The sequence below is a fragment of the Oryzias latipes genome, chromosome 8, assembly GCF_002234675.1.
Source record: "Oryzias latipes chromosome 8, ASM223467v1".
Classification (NCBI taxonomy): domain Eukaryota; kingdom Metazoa; phylum Chordata; class Actinopteri; order Beloniformes; family Adrianichthyidae; genus Oryzias; species Oryzias latipes.
In genome coordinates, this window is record NC_019866.2 from 20,986,185 (window position 1) to 21,003,054 (window position 16,870).

The 16,870-nt window shown below is 39.6% G+C and overlaps 2 protein-coding genes across 2 annotated transcripts; both read left to right on the forward strand.

The window, feature by feature from the left end:
• The first annotated feature begins 1,752 nt into the window (after positions 1-1,752).
• mfsd6l (major facilitator superfamily domain containing 6 like) lies at positions 1,753-4,851 on the forward strand. Its single transcript, XM_004071963.4, has 2 exons — positions 1,753-1,914; positions 2,646-4,851. Exon 2 carries the CDS (start codon positions 2,653-2,655, stop codon positions 4,414-4,416), a length of 1,764 nt encoding a protein of 587 aa, XP_004072011.1. The 5' UTR covers positions 1,753-1,914; positions 2,646-2,652; the 3' UTR covers positions 4,417-4,851.
• Positions 4,852-6,157: 1,306 nt separating this feature from the next.
• LOC101161561 (uncharacterized protein C16orf45-like) lies at positions 6,158-16,413 on the forward strand. The gene is made up of 6 exons (XM_004071823.4): positions 6,158-6,371; positions 8,172-8,292; positions 12,056-12,129; positions 14,334-14,448; positions 14,613-14,683; positions 15,819-16,413. The coding sequence occupies exons 1-6, from the start codon at positions 6,332-6,334 to the stop codon at positions 15,929-15,931; spliced, it is 534 nt and encodes a 177-aa protein (XP_004071871.1). The 5' UTR covers positions 6,158-6,331; the 3' UTR covers positions 15,932-16,413.
• The last annotated feature ends 457 nt before the right edge of the window (positions 16,414-16,870 follow it).

Here is a 16,870-nt window from a genome sequence, read left to right on the forward strand (position 1 = left end):
ATATATAAAAAGGATTTTAAAGAAATTAAATTTTTGGCATAATCTTTTCCCAGGGTGTTTGATGAGCCACGACTTAATCGCCCCCCTGAAGCTTTTTTTTTTTCACTGCTATTCTGCATTTCTGGTCTGACTTTTCACATAAACGTTTAATTATTTTAGCATGACATTTCTCGTCCTTCCGGTTCTTAGTGCATCAACAGTAGACATAACTCGTATAACCACCTTTCATGATTAGTGCACGTTTTCCCCGCAGTGGAATCCAGATGAGAGATCTCGCGAACTCTGCAGGTTCTCAGGTTTTCAGACAGCTGGTTTCATTTATGCTCATGAATGAGATGTGCCAGAACTAGCAGCCCTGTCAACCACGATCAGCTGACTTGAATCTGTCCCTAACTGACATGGAATGACTTTCAATTCTAAGCAAGTCACACACTTAAATCATAATATGAGCTTTTTACATGCAGCAAATTTAATGATAAATCAAGTTTAGGCTGGATGGGATTTGATCTTTGTACGACTGTGTGCTTGCTGGTGTAAATAATCATCTTGCTTATTCAGATGAAATTTACCCAGCATCCATGCTGGGATTTTATTTAAAAAACATTTGGCCTAAATATTTTTAGTATAATTTTATCACCTTTCTTTTCTGATGTAATTGTAATTGAAAAACAAGAGTAGAAAATGCAGAAATCTGTATTCACTAAAACCTGTGTTTTTAGGATAATTGTCTGAATTTATTGATGTAATTTCGTTTTACTTTATAAATGTTTACTTTTATGTTCCTATTTTACTGTTTATGTAAGTATTTTATAGTATTCAGCTGTAACGAATCTTTTAGCTGCTTCAATCATTAATTCTGTGTATATTTGTGTCTTTATTTACTTTTATATTATTATTTGTTGCATTGAAGTTTTTCTTTAAGTGCAGAAATTGAGTCAGAAAAAAGACTTATTGAAGGGTTAAACCTTTTCCCTTTTTTTATTATAATATAGAAATTGAATAAGCACAAAAATGAAATTATTATCGACACAGCCTGAATTTTTTTATATATTTATTGTATGTATTTTAAATATATTTTGCTTTGCTGTTAAAAATTATTTAAATATTGAATCTGAAAAAAAACAATCAAACTTTCAGAAAAATGCATCATTGTTGACTGTTATAATGATATAATGCATCAAAACGTTATTTTTATTTCCAAATTCGTTATGTTTTTGGGGGAAAACTTATATTCCTAATTATATATAATATATACCTAATTTTAACAGTTTTTGCATGAGCTAATGCAATATGATAAAATCATCAAACAGATTCAAACATAAAACTGACAATTTTAACAAATATAATTTTTTGAAAAGCTATTTTTGTGAGATAAAATCTGCAGCTCTTTGTAATTTTTTTTTATGTACTGCTAATGTGCTGTGCCTGTAACTTTTTTTTTCTTTCTTTCCCCTTGGCATTCACATTTCTGTATGGGTTGTTTTACACACAAATAAAGTTTTTTAAGTTTTTTTTCAATAAACGTTATTTCACTTTTTTTCATTTACAGAAATTCACATTCAGTTGCACAATAAAGAAACAACTGTCAATAAACACACATATAAGACCAAACAACAATAATAGTAATAACCTTTTTTATATATAAATGCTCATATACAAACCAAGTTAGGGTGAACAAATGTTATAAATGCGCATATACGTTTTTTTTAAGTCCTGTAGGATTTTTTACTGTAATTCTCTTTTGTGACATCCGCGCCACTGGGGGGCGCTATAGTCATGGAAAACAGCTTGAGCTGAAAGTGTAGTTTGTACAGGTGTTCATACGTGGTCACAAACACACAAACGGGTGGAAGTAAGGTGGGGAACCGAGGATGACCAGGAGAACACTTTAAAATATACTTTTCAAAGGCAGAGGTGAGTATTTTCCTTTGCGTTTTTGTTGATTTTAATCTTTGGAGTTGCAGTGACGCGGGTTTGAGTCCCATCTAGACGGGGACAGGTGCATCCTGCCCGACAGGTGCCCCTCCCCGTCACGTCTGTTGTTTCACCTGCTTATATCCGCAACATGAAGCTGGACTGTCGGAGCTTGAAATGCGCTCTTCAAATGACAACAGCTGAGGGGTTGGAGCGCACGTGCCGCCGCTGACCGCTCATTCTTATCTGAAGTTATTGGAAAAGCAGAAGCTGGGATCATCTGATCTGTTTCTGCTGGGAATTTTGCTCCCACTAGTGCCAAATTAGTATTTATCATCCGAAAAATCTAAATATAAAATAATATATTTGCTTTTGCATGTGTGTGTCCCTGCATTTTTTTTAATAAAATAAACTTGGTTTTATTTTAATTTTGTTATTTAACCCATTTATGCCTATTGATTCAAATATGCATCAAACCACTTCCACCCCAAAATGACCTTAATTTAGTCTCTACTTGAACGCAGATTTTATTTCCAAAGCTGGAAATAAAATTGGGATGTCAAAGGTATGGAATTCCATACAAAGGGTTCAAAAGTAACCACTATAGGTTTTTAGTTATAATTTTAAACATACGCTTTTTAAACTCTCAATAAATAAAACTAAATCCAATTTGAAGGCTGAAATCATTTTCCGTATGAACAGCATTGGTGTGTTTTGGGGATTCTCTGCAGGAGAGCCATGAAGAGGACCAAACAGATCGACATCAGTCAGGCCCTGGCCCTCTCCGGCACCTTCAGCTTCCTGTGCTCCTGCTCCAAAGCCAGCCTGCTCCCCTTCCTCACCCTCTACTTTCGCCATCTGGGCCTGTCCCCTGCCATGACGGGCGTCGTCATGGGAACCCAACACTGCATAACGCTGGTGTGGAGCCCTCTGTCCGCTCTGCTCTGCAGGCACTACAACAAGAGGCGGGTGGTGATCAGCTGCTCCCTGGTGCTCTCCGCTCTCATTGCTCTTCTGCTGTTATTGGTCCCGCCCACAGATGTGTCGGGCTCACGGTTCTGCAACGCCTCCAACCTGAGGGTGGAGCCAAATGACAGCCTGGCTGAGGAGCTGCAAGTGACCAGGGCTGGACCTCAGTCATGGACCACAGTGCATCTAAAGGCTCCTGTCAGCTGGACAAACACGTCTGTGACGAGGAGCGAAGCTTTACCTCGCCAGAACGCCACAAAAGAGCCGCAGGCTCAGCCGTCTGCACAAAACACACCAGTGCTGCTCAGTAGTGTCACAAACCCAACCAGGAATTCCTCTGCTCTGCATTCTAGCATCAACTCATCTGCAGAGCCGCTGAGACTGAAGAGGTCAGAGTTCATTTCCAGCAAACCCGAAGAGAAAAAACGGGTCAGTTTGGATTTTCTGTCCAGCCTGAAAGAAATGGATGTTCAGACCCAGCTCTTCTTCCTCCTCCTCTTCATCGTGTCCGCATGGGAGTTTGTGGCGGCTCCCCTGGAATGGGTGGTGGACGACGGGCTCTTCGAGTATTTAGACTTTGCAGACATGTCGGACCGTCACAGCAGCAGGGAGCTGTGGGCTCTTCTCGGGGGGGCCTTCGGGGTGGGTGTGAGCGGTTTGCTGGTCAGCCAGCTGAGCTGCGTCCTCGCTGCTGAAACCCCCCGGAGCGCGGTGCATTTCTACACCTACGCCGGCCTGGCGGTTGTGGCCCTACCCGCCGCCGTCTACCACCCTCTCTATCTGAACAGAAAACGGCAGCGAGCCGGGGGGCTCCTGAAGGCCGTGCAGCTGGTGCAGGGCTCCCCCCGCGCTCTGCTTTGCGCCCTCACAGTCTTCCTGGTGGGGGCAGCCGGCTCGGCGGTGGACAACTTCCTCCTTTGGCAGATGCAGGATCACTGCAGCAGCGAGCTGCACATGGGGCTCTCTCTGTCCCTCGCTCTGCTCTCACAGGCAGCCTTCCCCCTCCTGGCTGGCTGGGCTTTAAAGCTCCTCAGTCCTGGGAGGATTCTTGTTGTGGGGGCCGCCAGCCTGGGGTTACAGTGCTTCTACTATTCTTTCCTCTGGGGGGCCTGGGCGGCTCTACCTGCACAAGTGCTCAGCTGTTTCAGCAAGGGCGCCCTCTGGTGGGCTGTGAGGGTCCACTGCGGGGACCTGGCCGTGCCGGGGGCAGAGAGGAGTGTGAGGAGGGTCTACATGTCCTTGGCTCTGCCTTTGGGAAGCGGGGTGGGGAGTTTTGCTGGGGGGTTTGTGGCACAGAGGTTTGGGCTGACGTGGCTGTTCAGAAGCGTGGCGGTGGGCTTGATGGCGTGGTGCACATGTCTGCCTCTGCTTCAGTGGAGAGCTCCTCAGCAGCGCAGGATCAACTACTCGCGCCTGCTGGCGGCAGACGGGAGCGACGCCACCGACTCCGAATCTGAGCAGGAGAGAGACTGGCTGGATAAAGCAATGGAGGAGGACAGGAGTAACAACAACAGCAGGAGAACCAGCCATTAAAAGTGATGCATAAACAGACTTTGACCTCAATATTGGATAATAAAAGGGTTTCCCGCATGGAAGTGCATACATTCCCATCAGATTAGAAGAATTTAAAGCAGAGACACATTTCTGCCCTGAAAGTGCAAATGGGCATTTAAGCCTCCTCAGAATATTTGCAGCCACCGTTTTAATGTAAACATCTTTGGGGTGTGGAGACCAAATGTGCTTTCCACGATCAGCAGCTGCAGCATCAAGACAGTAAAGACATTAAAGCCTCCTGAAAGGCTCTGCAAACAGCAGACGTGTGCAGAAAGTCTGGTTGGACTGGCTTGTCATTGGGCTGCTCCACGCCCTAAGGTGCTGCTTATCTCCTGCAGAAATCCTCTAAAGCATTGCTGTCTTTGGACACTAAACTGTGAAATGAAAAGGATTAAAGAATCTGGTAAACACCCATCCTCTGAATCTCTGTTTCAGTGTTTGCAAGATCTTGCGATCATGAATTTATGAGTAGTTTAGTTTGACTGACAGGTTTTAAATGAGTTTGGTCCAAAGCAAACCTGCAGGTGTGTAAAGGCAGCAGCTTGGTTGTAGGTTTTAGTTTCTCCAGAGGAGCTGCTGTTTAATCCATTAAGAAAGCAGAATTTAATTAATGCTGTGTTTCAATTCAGCTTTGAACTCCTTAGATTAAAGACTTTCTTTTTCAGATTAAAATAATCCTGGTGCACCTTGTTACGTTAAACCTGTGGCTGAACATTTGTTCAGAAAATGCCCACTTTAAAAAAAAAAAAGTTCCAGACGCACCGAGCTCCACCTAGACTATCCTTGCTTGACCTGGTGCGAAATGTCAAAGCAGTGTAAATCTTTTCTTTCACTGCTCTATTCTGATAAACATAAGACTTGGTGTCATCTAATTCCGGACAGGCATAAACCGCAATTATTCATTTTTCCTCCATGATCAATTCTCAAACAATTGGACCGTCATTTAATTATAGGTCACCACCAAGACCCCGATTGGTCCAATTTGGACCTGATTTACCTTTTAATGTGCCTTCAGTGGACGAGCATTTAGCATGTAGAGCCCGAAAACTGTAGCAGAAACTTGCGTAGCCACACGGAAACGCGAGAGTTATGAACGCAGAAGCCTGAAACCCAAGTTTACATGAAGGAAAATCACAAAATTTTGCAGTAATGTCAACATGATCCTTTGGTTTACTGACAGAAATAATTTACAAGACCAAAAATATGAGAAACTGACTGGAAATGACATTAAAAGCAATAAAGGTTGAATCAGTGCTGACACAGCAGAGTCTATGCAGTAAAGTCTGCACAGACAGTAAATAATGCACATATTTTGCAGCAGTTGAAGTTCTATTGTTGATATAATTTCTCTGAAATCTTTTTTTTTTGTCAACCGTGCGATGTTAATTCGTATAAAAAAATCATAAGATGTAGAAGATGGGAACTGAGCAAAAATCAAGTCTAATTTTTGAGGTTCCTGCCTTCAGACACATGAAGCTTCCAGAGCATCTGGAAGCTCCTCCTAACGCCTGCCCACAGGTAAACATTTATGAATTGTTTGTGCCAGTTGACAAAAGAAGAAGACAATGTACGATATCATTAATACTATCGTTTTAGGCTTTGAATAGGAACAGTAGTAGAAAAAATATTCCTTTTTCTTGAGAATATCTGTTTCCGCTGGTACGTGACGCGCTCGCGCCTCTGTCGTCAGTAGGGGGCGCTGCTGAGAGGACAGCCGCTCCGTCGTGAAACAGACCATCGGTGCGGTGAATTTCAGCATCAGCTGCAGACCCGCTGCTTCCCCTCCATCGTTTTACGCTGCCGCCGCCGTTCGATGTCCCTTTAAACGCGTTTGGGTTTTTCAGGTTCCCGTGAAGCTTCGGGAAAGTCTCTTAAAGTTTTTCAACCCAAAATAATGGAAAAAGAGGAACAATCCGCTCAAGAAGACAAATCGTGTGAGTCTTTGAACACATCTGTTTTTTATTTTTATTTTCATTCGTTGTAAACATTGAGCTGTTCGTTCAGTGTTGAAAATATATATATAAAATTAATGATTACCAGAAAGATGAGTCAAAAATTTTGTGGGAATCTAAATTAAACAATCTGGGATTTAAAATAAAATCTGGTTAATTTTAAACTTGTGCAAATAGGCTACGTTTTATAACATGTTTTTTATTTTTATTTCATTAACTTTAAGAGTTAAACAAGCAAGAAAAAAACATTCCAAATAACAAATGAATTAATTGAATAATCTCTACATTGCAGAAAAGATTAGACTTTTTTGTTGTATATATTTATATTTGTGTTTAAAATTGTTATTAATCGTTTTAAATCAAACTATTCATGAAAAGTCAAATTTCTGTATCTTTTATTGCTTTAGAAAATTTATTTTCCACCACTGAGTGTTTTCTTTAGTCGTTTCAGTTAATTGTTGAAAAACAACTCAGATATCCTCCTTGCATTAAATATCCATTATGATCATATTAATTCCAAATCTGTCATTCTGTGCAAATTGATATGCAAGTGGTAACTGGGGTTTTGTTGTTTTTCTAATTGACTAACATTGTTTTTTAATCGATCTAAATGATTTCATAAAGCCTAAAACAGTTTCAAGAGTTCAAAGAGTGCAGTGAGTCTGAAAACAATCAGTTTATTCTTATGTGAAACTGTTTTTATTGCTGGAATGCATTCTGTGGGATTTACTGGATGCATTTGGGGAGGCAGGGTTTCTGTATTTGTGTGCTGGATGAAACACACACACACACACACACACACACACCTCCAGCTGGGGTGAATGCCACACAGATCACATCTGATCATATCATCATGCTGATAGATATCCAAAAACTAGAAGACTTTCCTTTCTCATGGAGATAAAAGCTAATTTCAATGATTCATTTTTTTCAAAATGAAATAAATGTAAAGCTTGTTTTTGTATATCTTAGTTTAAATGTTTTCAGGTTAATGTTATTGGACAAATAAAATTGAAGTTTTTGAAGTCATAATTCAAATGTGCAATTCTTAATTGGCAATTCAATATGCAATTCAAGCATGGAATATGAGAACATGTTTTGCAATTCAATGCAATTTGACCATTTCTTTTCAAAATGTATTTTGCAATTTAATACACCATTAAAAATAACATTTTAATACTTGGTTTGCATTCAATTCCTTTTAAATAAACCTAAAATCTATTGCATTGTAAAATGCCATGCTGTTTTTCAGTCAAAATTTAAAAGAAAAATCAAAACAGCGCCCCATGGTGTAATGCATTTCTTTTGCATAGCATCGCACTTTACAAGTATCAAAATTCAAATTGAAATGCAGATGAGAGTGAGGCCCCGCCCTGTGTGAATGTGTGTGTCCGTGTGTGTGTTTGTGGCCCTGCGACAGACTGGCGACCTGTCCAGGATGTCCCCCTGCGGTCGCCCAGGAGTGGCTGGGATAGGCTCCTGCAGCCCCATGACACAGAAAGGAACAAAACAGCTTTAGAAAATGAATATTTAATTCTAAATTGCAAAATATATTTACATATTCCAAGCCTCAATTGCATGTTGAATTGCCAATTGAGAATTGCATATTTCTTTGAATTGTGACTCAAAAAAACTTCCATTACAAGGTGCTGTTGTTGTATTGACATTTGTGAAATTTTTTTGTCCATAAGACTTTCTGTTCCTCCAAAAAAAACTAAGAATTTCTCATTTCTGCAGAAATGGTTGTCCATTCAAGCACACACTTGTCCTTTTGTCCTCCAGCAGAGGATGTGGTCTCAATGGCCGACTCCACTGTGACGATTGAGGACATCGAGGAAGAGCTCTTCAGAATTGAGCGTCTGAGGGAGATCCTCGTTCGAAGAGAGTCAGAACTTAGATACATGTAAGTCAGCAGAACTATTCAGTGATTCTGTGGAGAGTCATCACTATTAAAATCGTTTTTATGGTGTTAAACTCCTTGGTCGTCCTGTGAAAAGTAAGGGCTTGAACACCCTCAAATGGAGCACACGAGTCTTGTGACGATAACAACTACAACGAAAAGTCTGGGAAATCCTTTTATTGTCACGGTGTATCAGGATGACCAGATGAGGACTAGACAACAAGATGGGGAACGATCCATAAAACTCCACAAAAACAACGGGACTCTAAAACAGCATGACTTGGGCAAGAAACCCAGGACAACAGACTGAAGTAAAGCAACACGCCAACACAGAGAGTAGAAACAGACTCACTTAAATAGGGCTCAAACAAATCAGCCTAAAGTGCAGGCTGCTGTGCAGGCACCACCACCAGCCTGAACCGTGGATCCATGCTTTTATGTTGTTAACGCCAAATTCAGACCCTACCATCTGAATGTCGCTGCAGAAATGGATGGAGACACATCAGACCAGACAACGTTTTTCCAATCTTCTATTGTCCAGTTTGGTGAGCCTGTGTGAATTGTAGCCTCAGGTTGCAGTTTTCAGTTGACAGGAGTATGTCAACTGACTGCTGCTGTAGCCTGCCTCAAAGTAGGACGTGTTGTGCGTTAGGAGATGCTCTTCTGCATAACTCGGTTGTAACCAGTGGTTATCAGAGTTACTGGCGCCTTTCTATCAGCTGATCATTTTGGCTTTCCACTGACTTATTCTGCTTATATTGTGTTATTTTAAGCAGCTGACATCATTTTAATAAAGTGTGTAAACTTGAGGAAGATCTAGAGTTTACCTGAACATCATTATCAGTTTAAAGACAGTGTTGCTCCCTTTTTGGCAGTCATTTTGTAACTTCAAAAACATCACAAACTCTGATTAGACAAAGGTCTGTGTTTAACTCATTGATTTGTGCCCATTTACTTCTGTAGAAAATACAGTTCACAACAGAAACAAACACAGTTTGGTTCCACGGGAATTTTTCAACTTTGTGGGTGTATGGAAGCTGTACTTAAAATTATTCTTAACATAATGTTTATTTTAATCAACAATAGAAAATATTTGTGTTCATATCGTGAGGTTTCTTACAAATAAATGCTCATATTTTTCACCGATAAATGTCTGCTGCTCCATTTAAATGTCATCAAATACAAGTTTTTGTTGTAAGCTGAAGCTTTCTGGCTGTTAAATGGAGGGAAGGGAGGTAGGGAGGAAGGAAGAAAGGAAGGACATCTCAGTGTGATATTAGAGCCTAGAACCATGCTTCTTTTGTGGGTGTCAAATCCCCACGATACTGTTAGCTTTCCTCCAGAGTTAAGAAATGATGAACCACAACTGTCAGTGGGAGCAGACGCCCACACGACCGAGAAAAAACCCCAACAAGCAATGAGTCTGAGATCTGTGACACCGCACTCACACATAGGATCAACCCTGCTTTTTTGTTTCACCCTTTTATTTCTGTGGAGACCTCATTATTTTTACACACTTTTGCAGCAGAGAGAGGAGTGAGGTCAGACGAGGACGCAAGCAAGTGCGGCTGGCATAATGTGGCTACAAACTGGAAAAGAGAAACTAATGAAAAAGAGTGAAAGTTTTGATCAGTTTTAAAAAGAAGTAAGTATTGAGTATTAAACCTGCAAGATGTGGGGGAACAAGAATTATACTGAGGAGAAGCAGGAAATGATCTCATTACTTCAAGAACATTTTTTCTTTTACAAAACTTACTATCACAATACATTTTACACCTCAATCTGGTTTTGTTTGCTTTCACAGACTTCCAAGAGAAAAACTAAACCAGATTCACACAGCTGGTGGCAGAGGGTTTTTTTCTCCCCCATTTATAAAGCACACCACTTATCACATGTCTTACCTTGGATTTTCTTCCACTCTGTGGTACAATGGATAGTCCACAGAGCATTCACACTGAAGTGAACTGGACCAGAGTTCATTTGCAAAGTGAAAACAGAGCCACACAGGGTTTACCTTTTTAGTTTTCTATAATTAGGTAAAATGACATTTATTTGCTTTTTCTGTGAAAGTCTACACTTTTGATGTTAGTCCTATAAAAATCTGAACAACTCACTAAAAATCTAAATCAATGTAAACATTTCTTTGAGGGGCAGTTACACTGTATTACCAAAAGTGTTTCGCTTACCCATTCAAATGATCAGAATCAGGTGTCCTAACCACCTGGCCTGGCCACAGGTGTATCAAATCAATCACTCAGGCATGCAGACTGTTTTTACAAAGATTTGTGAAAGAATGGGCCGCTCTCAGGAACTCCGTGAATTCCAGTGTGGAACTGTTATAGGAGCCCACCCGTGCAACTTCCTCATTCCTAAATATTCTACAGTCAACTGTCAGTTCTATCAGAACAAAATTGAAGAGTTTGGGAAGAACAGCAACTCAGTCACCAAGTGGTAGACCGCGTGAACTAATGGAGAGGGGTCAGAGGATGCTGAAGCGCAAAGAGGTCGCTGACTTTCTGTACAGTCAATGGCTACAAAGCTCCAAACTTCATGTGACCGTCAGATTAGCCCAAGTACAGTATGCAGAGAGCTTCATGGAATGGGTTTCCATGGCAGAGCAGCTGCATCCAAGTCACACATCACAGGAATTATGGTGTGGGGTTTCTTTTCAGGACTTGGGCTTGGCCCCTTAGTTCCAGTGAAAGGAGCTCTGAATGCTCCAGGATACCAAAACATTTTGGACAATTCCATGCTCCCAACCTTGTGGGGACAGTTTGGAGCGCCCCCTTCGTCTTCCAATATGACTGCACAACAGAGCACAAAGCAAGGTCCACAAAGACAAGGATGACAGAGTCTGGTGTGGATGAACCTGACTGGCCTGCACAGAGTCCTGACCTGAACCTGATGGAACACCTTTGGGTTGAATTAGAGCACTGAGACTGAAAGCCAGGCCTTCTCCACCAACATTAATGTGTGACCTCATCAATGCACTTTTGGAAGAATGGTGCAAAATTCCTAGAAACACACTCCTCAACCTTGTAGACAGCCTTCCCAGGAGAGCTGAAGCTGTAATAAATGCAAAAGGTGGACCACATACTATTGAACTCCAGGGGTTAAGAACGGCACTTCAGTTCCTATGTGAGTCGAGGCAGGTGAGCCAATACTTTTAGTAATATAGTGTATATATTAATGCTTCTTAATGTTGCACATGGTGATATTCTAAAACAAAAATCACAATAATTTTATACAGATTTTTAAAATAGATGTTAATTTTTGTGTTCTCTTAAAAAGCTTTGACTTGACATTTAGTCTGCTTAATTCTTACGGTCCGGAAACTTATTTCACTAAATAATTCAAACCTTATATGCCAATTTTCCTTTCTTGCTGTTGACTCATCATGTTTTCTGTTAACTATCAGGAAGGGAAAATAGATCTGATGCTTTCAGAATGAATAAAAAACCAAACAGAGGTGTCATTTCAGCTGATAACTGCTCAAACCTTGACAGTGTCTGAGCCCCAAATCAGAGTTCCAGTTTCCCTGTTTGACACGTTTATGAAGTTTTATGATACCTGTCTATCACATCAGATGAAAATGTTTTTTCTGGCGTTTATTATAAACCTGCCATATTTCAAGCCCTCTCAGAGGGAAATTTGGCTTTTGAGGAATTTTAATGGGGCTCCACCTGTATGTTATTGTCTTGCATCAACTATTTTTGTGTTATTTTTTATTCTATACGTTTTCCTCATCATTTTTCTCCTTAATTAGGATGGATGACATTCAGCTCTGCAAAGAAATCACACAGCTGAGGCAGGAGCTGAGGAAACTTGTCTTAATTCCAGGTAAAACCAAATTTCTCATTAAGGTTTTTCTGCTCTTAAATGAGCTGGTATCACTCATCTGGACATTTTATTGCTCGATTATTGTAAGTGAAACATTGTTCCACAGCAAAATTGTTTTATTACATGTTTCCTGTTAGCTCATCCTAATTTATTTTAAAAAGTTATTTCCTTTAAAGATTGGTAACAAAAATACAATAATGCGTTATTTCCTCCCACACGTTTTCAGTTTCACATCCTGTAACAGGCTAGTTTTTTAAATATCTGATTTAAAATAATTTCTCCTAATTGGCTTCTCAGGCTCTCAAAGGCTGACTAACTGTTTTTATCAGGCCAGAATACTTGATCATCATATTTTAGACTTTATTTGGTTAAAAATAAAGTCTAAAATCTAAAAATCTGAACACTTCCTGTAGTGTTTAGTTCACTCATGTGGTGTAGATAAGATGTGAAAGACGAGCCAGCGGCGCAGCACAGCAGGGATCAAAATGCCATAATTTAATAAAACCATTTTTTGTTCTAGAAATTGTATTTTTGTTTTGTTCTAAACCATTATCCGTATACGATCTGAGTGACCCCTCCCCCTGGTGTTCCAAACAGGAAGTACCTGCGGCTCCAAGATGCCAAAATCCCATAGACTTCTTTAGGAAAAATAAACAGCTATTACGAGTCATCATCACACCGACTCTGCTCAATTCCTGCTTACCAACAACGTCTGGCTCCAACATGGCGGCGTCCGTATTATGAAAAAATGGGGACTAAACTGACTTCATTTTGTTGGAGCCGGAGTGTGACGTCACACTCACTCACTTGGTCCAGTTCTCACATACAGTCTTACCACTTTAAAAGTTTTTTTGTCTTGTGAAGTTAACATGTTTTTAATGCAAAATGTGCAAAACAAGCTTTGGTTTTGTTGAAAAGGCGAGACCATCAATGAAGGAAGCACAAACTGAAAAAGGGAGTCAGGATTTAATACCTTAGAGTCCCACTCTGATCATGTTTTGATCTATTTCAGGTGTTCCCAGTTTTAGTTTTTGAATTATGATAATAAAGTTTTTAGGGAAAATCAAAAAAACCTGTCATTTTTTAGGACATAGTTTCTGCAGAGCAGCAGTAGTTTGTCAATAATTTGCCTCAGATTTGTCTGTGATTGGTGATTGCGAAGTAAGCCCTTCCCTACTTCCCATCATCCATGTGGTTACTCTCTGTTCTGCTGGCTTTCAGCCCATTACACTTACTCACACCTTCATTAACATCTTTGACACACATTGGTTTTCAAAAGACTATCAAATGTTTTCAATTGGACTCAAAGAAATCAAGGGAACCTTTCAACCCGTTCTCCTTTGTTTATTCAGGCAACTCCTCTGCAAAGGGTCCGTTTTTTTCTCCTTATTAGAAATTGATTTACTTTAGACTCATCTCACTCTTAAATGTTATCGACTTTATTACAAGACAGATCCTCACACGATTCACAGCTGAACTGGTGAAGTTCAAACACCAGCAGTTTGGAACAGATTGTCCCTTTAGAGCAGCCTTCTTTAAGCACATGAATGAATTGCTGAAAAAGAACAGATGTGATGTTCTAAAATAACCAACCAGTTAATTAGAATGACTTTTGTGTTCCTGTAGGACGTGCTTTGCCCTATAGTTTGCTAAAAAAACAAAATATTTATCAAATTGTTGATATTTTTGGGAAATTCAGTTGCTAAAAGAATAAAAGCTAAAAGAATTTCAAAAATGATTCAACTGCATCCTTGAAAATAAATTTAAGGACATCTTTGGGTCCTCTTTAGAGTTATAAATATTTTCTTTTCTCTTACATTTTTTTGGGTTTAAGGAATGTCTGAATTTTCTTTGTAAACGTTCCCCAAAACCCCTTTTAACCGTACCAGCAGCTTCGTATTTGATCCTATCTGTTCCTTGTATTTTGTTATATTGTATTATTTTGTACTTTATTTCTGTGTTTTTGCAAAATACTATATAACATGCTACGAGTACCTCTCAAACATATCTGCCAGTCAAATTGTTCTTATTCCAAACCGTCCATGGTGTTCTTGACATTGTGTTGATCCTGTATATTTAACAAATTTCAAATTAAACTAAAAAGTCTTATTGTTTTGTTTCAAATACCTAAAAAAAATGTGTTTTTCTTTCATGGTTGGATCATTGTAAATGAGACAGCCATTTTGTGCATATTTGTTCTCCAGACAAAGATAAATCCAAAGAGGTCAGAGAGAAGGAGGAAGAGCTTCTGAGGCAGATCAACAAGCTGGTGGAGTCCAGAGACTTCCTGGTGGAGGATGTGGAGTTTGAGAGGCTCAGGTGACCTAAACTGGCTGTCACTCCTCATAAGCAAACAGCTGGAACACGGGAGGCAATCTCCATCTATTAGTTAATGTTCAAATGAAGATGGACACAGACAGAATGGCGTCTTGCTGCAATGCATCTCAGAGATCAACATGTTCTTGTGCAAATTTCTCCTGTAGGGAAAGAGAGGAAGACGGAGAAATGGCCGCCTTCTTTCAGTCCAAATTTCCCCAAGCTGTGGCTCCAAAAGGTGAGACCTGATCTGCTAAGATCAGCAAACAGACTGAAAATAATCTGTTGAAGCTGTTTCTAATCTGCATTGAGAAAACTATGTTTTAGGTTTTTGTGTGGGGAGTCTGTTTGCGAAGGGTGTGTTTCCTCAACAGGACATCTAAAAAAAGGCATTTAAAAAATATATATGTTTCTAGAATAATCATAAATTATCTGTTTTTTGGGAGTTTACTAAAAATCCTTTTTTATTTTTACAAGGAACAAAGGTTTGACTTCTGAAGCTAGTTTGAAAAAAAAAAACTAACTGGAGCCAGGTGCAGTACACTGAGCGGCCTCTAGGGCCTTTTGAATAAGCATATTAGCCACTGTTTACTCTATTGTAAATGTAAGGGGGCCGGTTTAGCTCGTGCTGGTTTGCGGCGCCTTCCGTCCGTGAAACCAGGGCTCGACTCCGGGCTGCTCCCTACCCCCCTTCTCTACTGCTGTGCCGGTCCCAAGCCTGGTTGGATTGAGAAGACTGCGTCAGGAAGGGCATCCGGCGTAAAACATTGCCAAGTTAACTATGTGACTCATCCTCAAGGGAGGGTTGTTTTATCTGTGGCGACCCCTGATGGGAGAAGCCAAAAGTGAAAGAAGACTCTATTGTAAATGTGTAAAACCAGTGTTACAACAAAAAGAAACATTTAAACACTTTGGTTTCTAACCATTTTTTTTCCATCATTGATTAAATTGCTCATCAGTTATTAAAGATGAATGACCCACCTGACTCATTTTTTAAAATGGCCCTTGTTAGGAAACATCAGGACATCAAGACTTCTTTGGCCCTTTTTTAATTGGAAAAATAAACTTGCAGTATGCCGTCACTAAGGTCATTAACGTAGATTGGAGCTGAGAATTAATACAGATACTACTGCTTTGTCTGGTGCTGGCTGAAACCTGCCTGAAGTATACATCAGGTAGGGTACAGCCTGCACTCATTCACTTTCAAGCCAGCTTCAAACAGGAAGTCAAAGTGTTAGTCCTTGCTTGGTCAAAACCAAAATATATTTCATAAATCTCATTTACAGTTGTTCTTTTTATTGCAAACTTCTTATGTCAGCAAGAACATTTCAACCTATTAGTGACCTTTTTTTTCTTCGTGTTGCTTCGCTCAGGGACGTTTCAGAACAGAAAGGTGGCATCCAAACCCCAGCAGACACTCTTCTTCCCTAAAACTGGACTGGCGCTGGTGAAAGACTGCTGCGGATTCACCTGCTCCATCATGTGAAGCCTCAGAGGAAAATCACGTGCCTCCGACCTGTATATGTATTGTGTGAGTGTATTGTTACACACAGTCTCTTCAGCATGTTCTTGCATCTATTGTGGTTTAGAGAAAATAAGAAGAGTGTCCACGTTTGTCATGTAAAAGTAAATTCACATTTGTTGTGACTTTCTGCAGCTTGACGGCTTCTGCTCAGTTAAGGTAATGGGTACGATTACAGCTGCTCTCAGTGTAACTATCCATCATTGATGTCCCAGACACAGCAAGCACAGCTCTCACTCTATGAGCACGACACATTTTCTAACCTTCATCCCCCTAAGCAGAGACATAAATAAAGAACTGTGAAAATTAAATGTGTTGTTTTCAAAGCTAAATGTTTACAATGTGTTTGGATAAAATGCTAATAAAAAATAGAAATGTAGATGTGATTTTCTGTGACTAACATGTGTTTGTTTTGTTTTCATAATAAAAGGCTTGTGGCTTAAGAACTGAAACATTATCTTTTATAAAGCTGAACTCAGTCACATGTTTTCATGAAAATTTAGATTAAACTGTAATTCTGTGCTAAAGTTCAGATGTGAAGTGCTTAAAAATGATTTTAAATCTTTAAAGGAACCTCAGATTTAACATTTAGAAAACCTCTCATGCCTTGAATTTACAAAAACAAAAACTAACATTATTGATTTTTTTTTTATGTTTTAGAACAGTATATTGTTAATGTATGAATTAACTACTTCTTGATAATGGGTCATTAATTGCAAACTGCTGCCTTTTCGGTTAAATAGGTTGTATAAATTAAAATCCTGTAGTCTTACGATAACTGACAGTTGAAAACAGATTTGTTGAATTTTATTGACGGCTGAGGTAATTTGTTGTAAATTCAAACAAAATAAAACTACAATCTGTTTATATTTGTGATTTGTGACTTTCAAATCAGTGTTTGTC

Bases quoted from the DNA above. Each gene is read 5' to 3' on its own strand.
- mfsd6l (XM_004071963.4), top strand. From the start codon at position 2,653: ATGAAGAGGACCAAACAGATCGACATCAGTCAGGCCCTGGCCCTCTCC.
- LOC101161561 (XM_004071823.4), top strand. From the start codon at position 6,332: ATGGAAAAAGAGGAACAATCCGCTCAAGAAGACAAATCGT. The intron at 12,130-14,333 runs GTAAAACCAAAT...TTTGTTCTCCAG, and splicing joins GAAACTTGTCTTAATTCCAG to ACAAAGATAAATCCAAAGAG. The intron at 14,684-15,818 runs GTGAGACCTGAT...TGCTTCGCTCAG, and splicing joins CCAAGCTGTGGCTCCAAAAG to GGACGTTTCAGAACAGAAAG.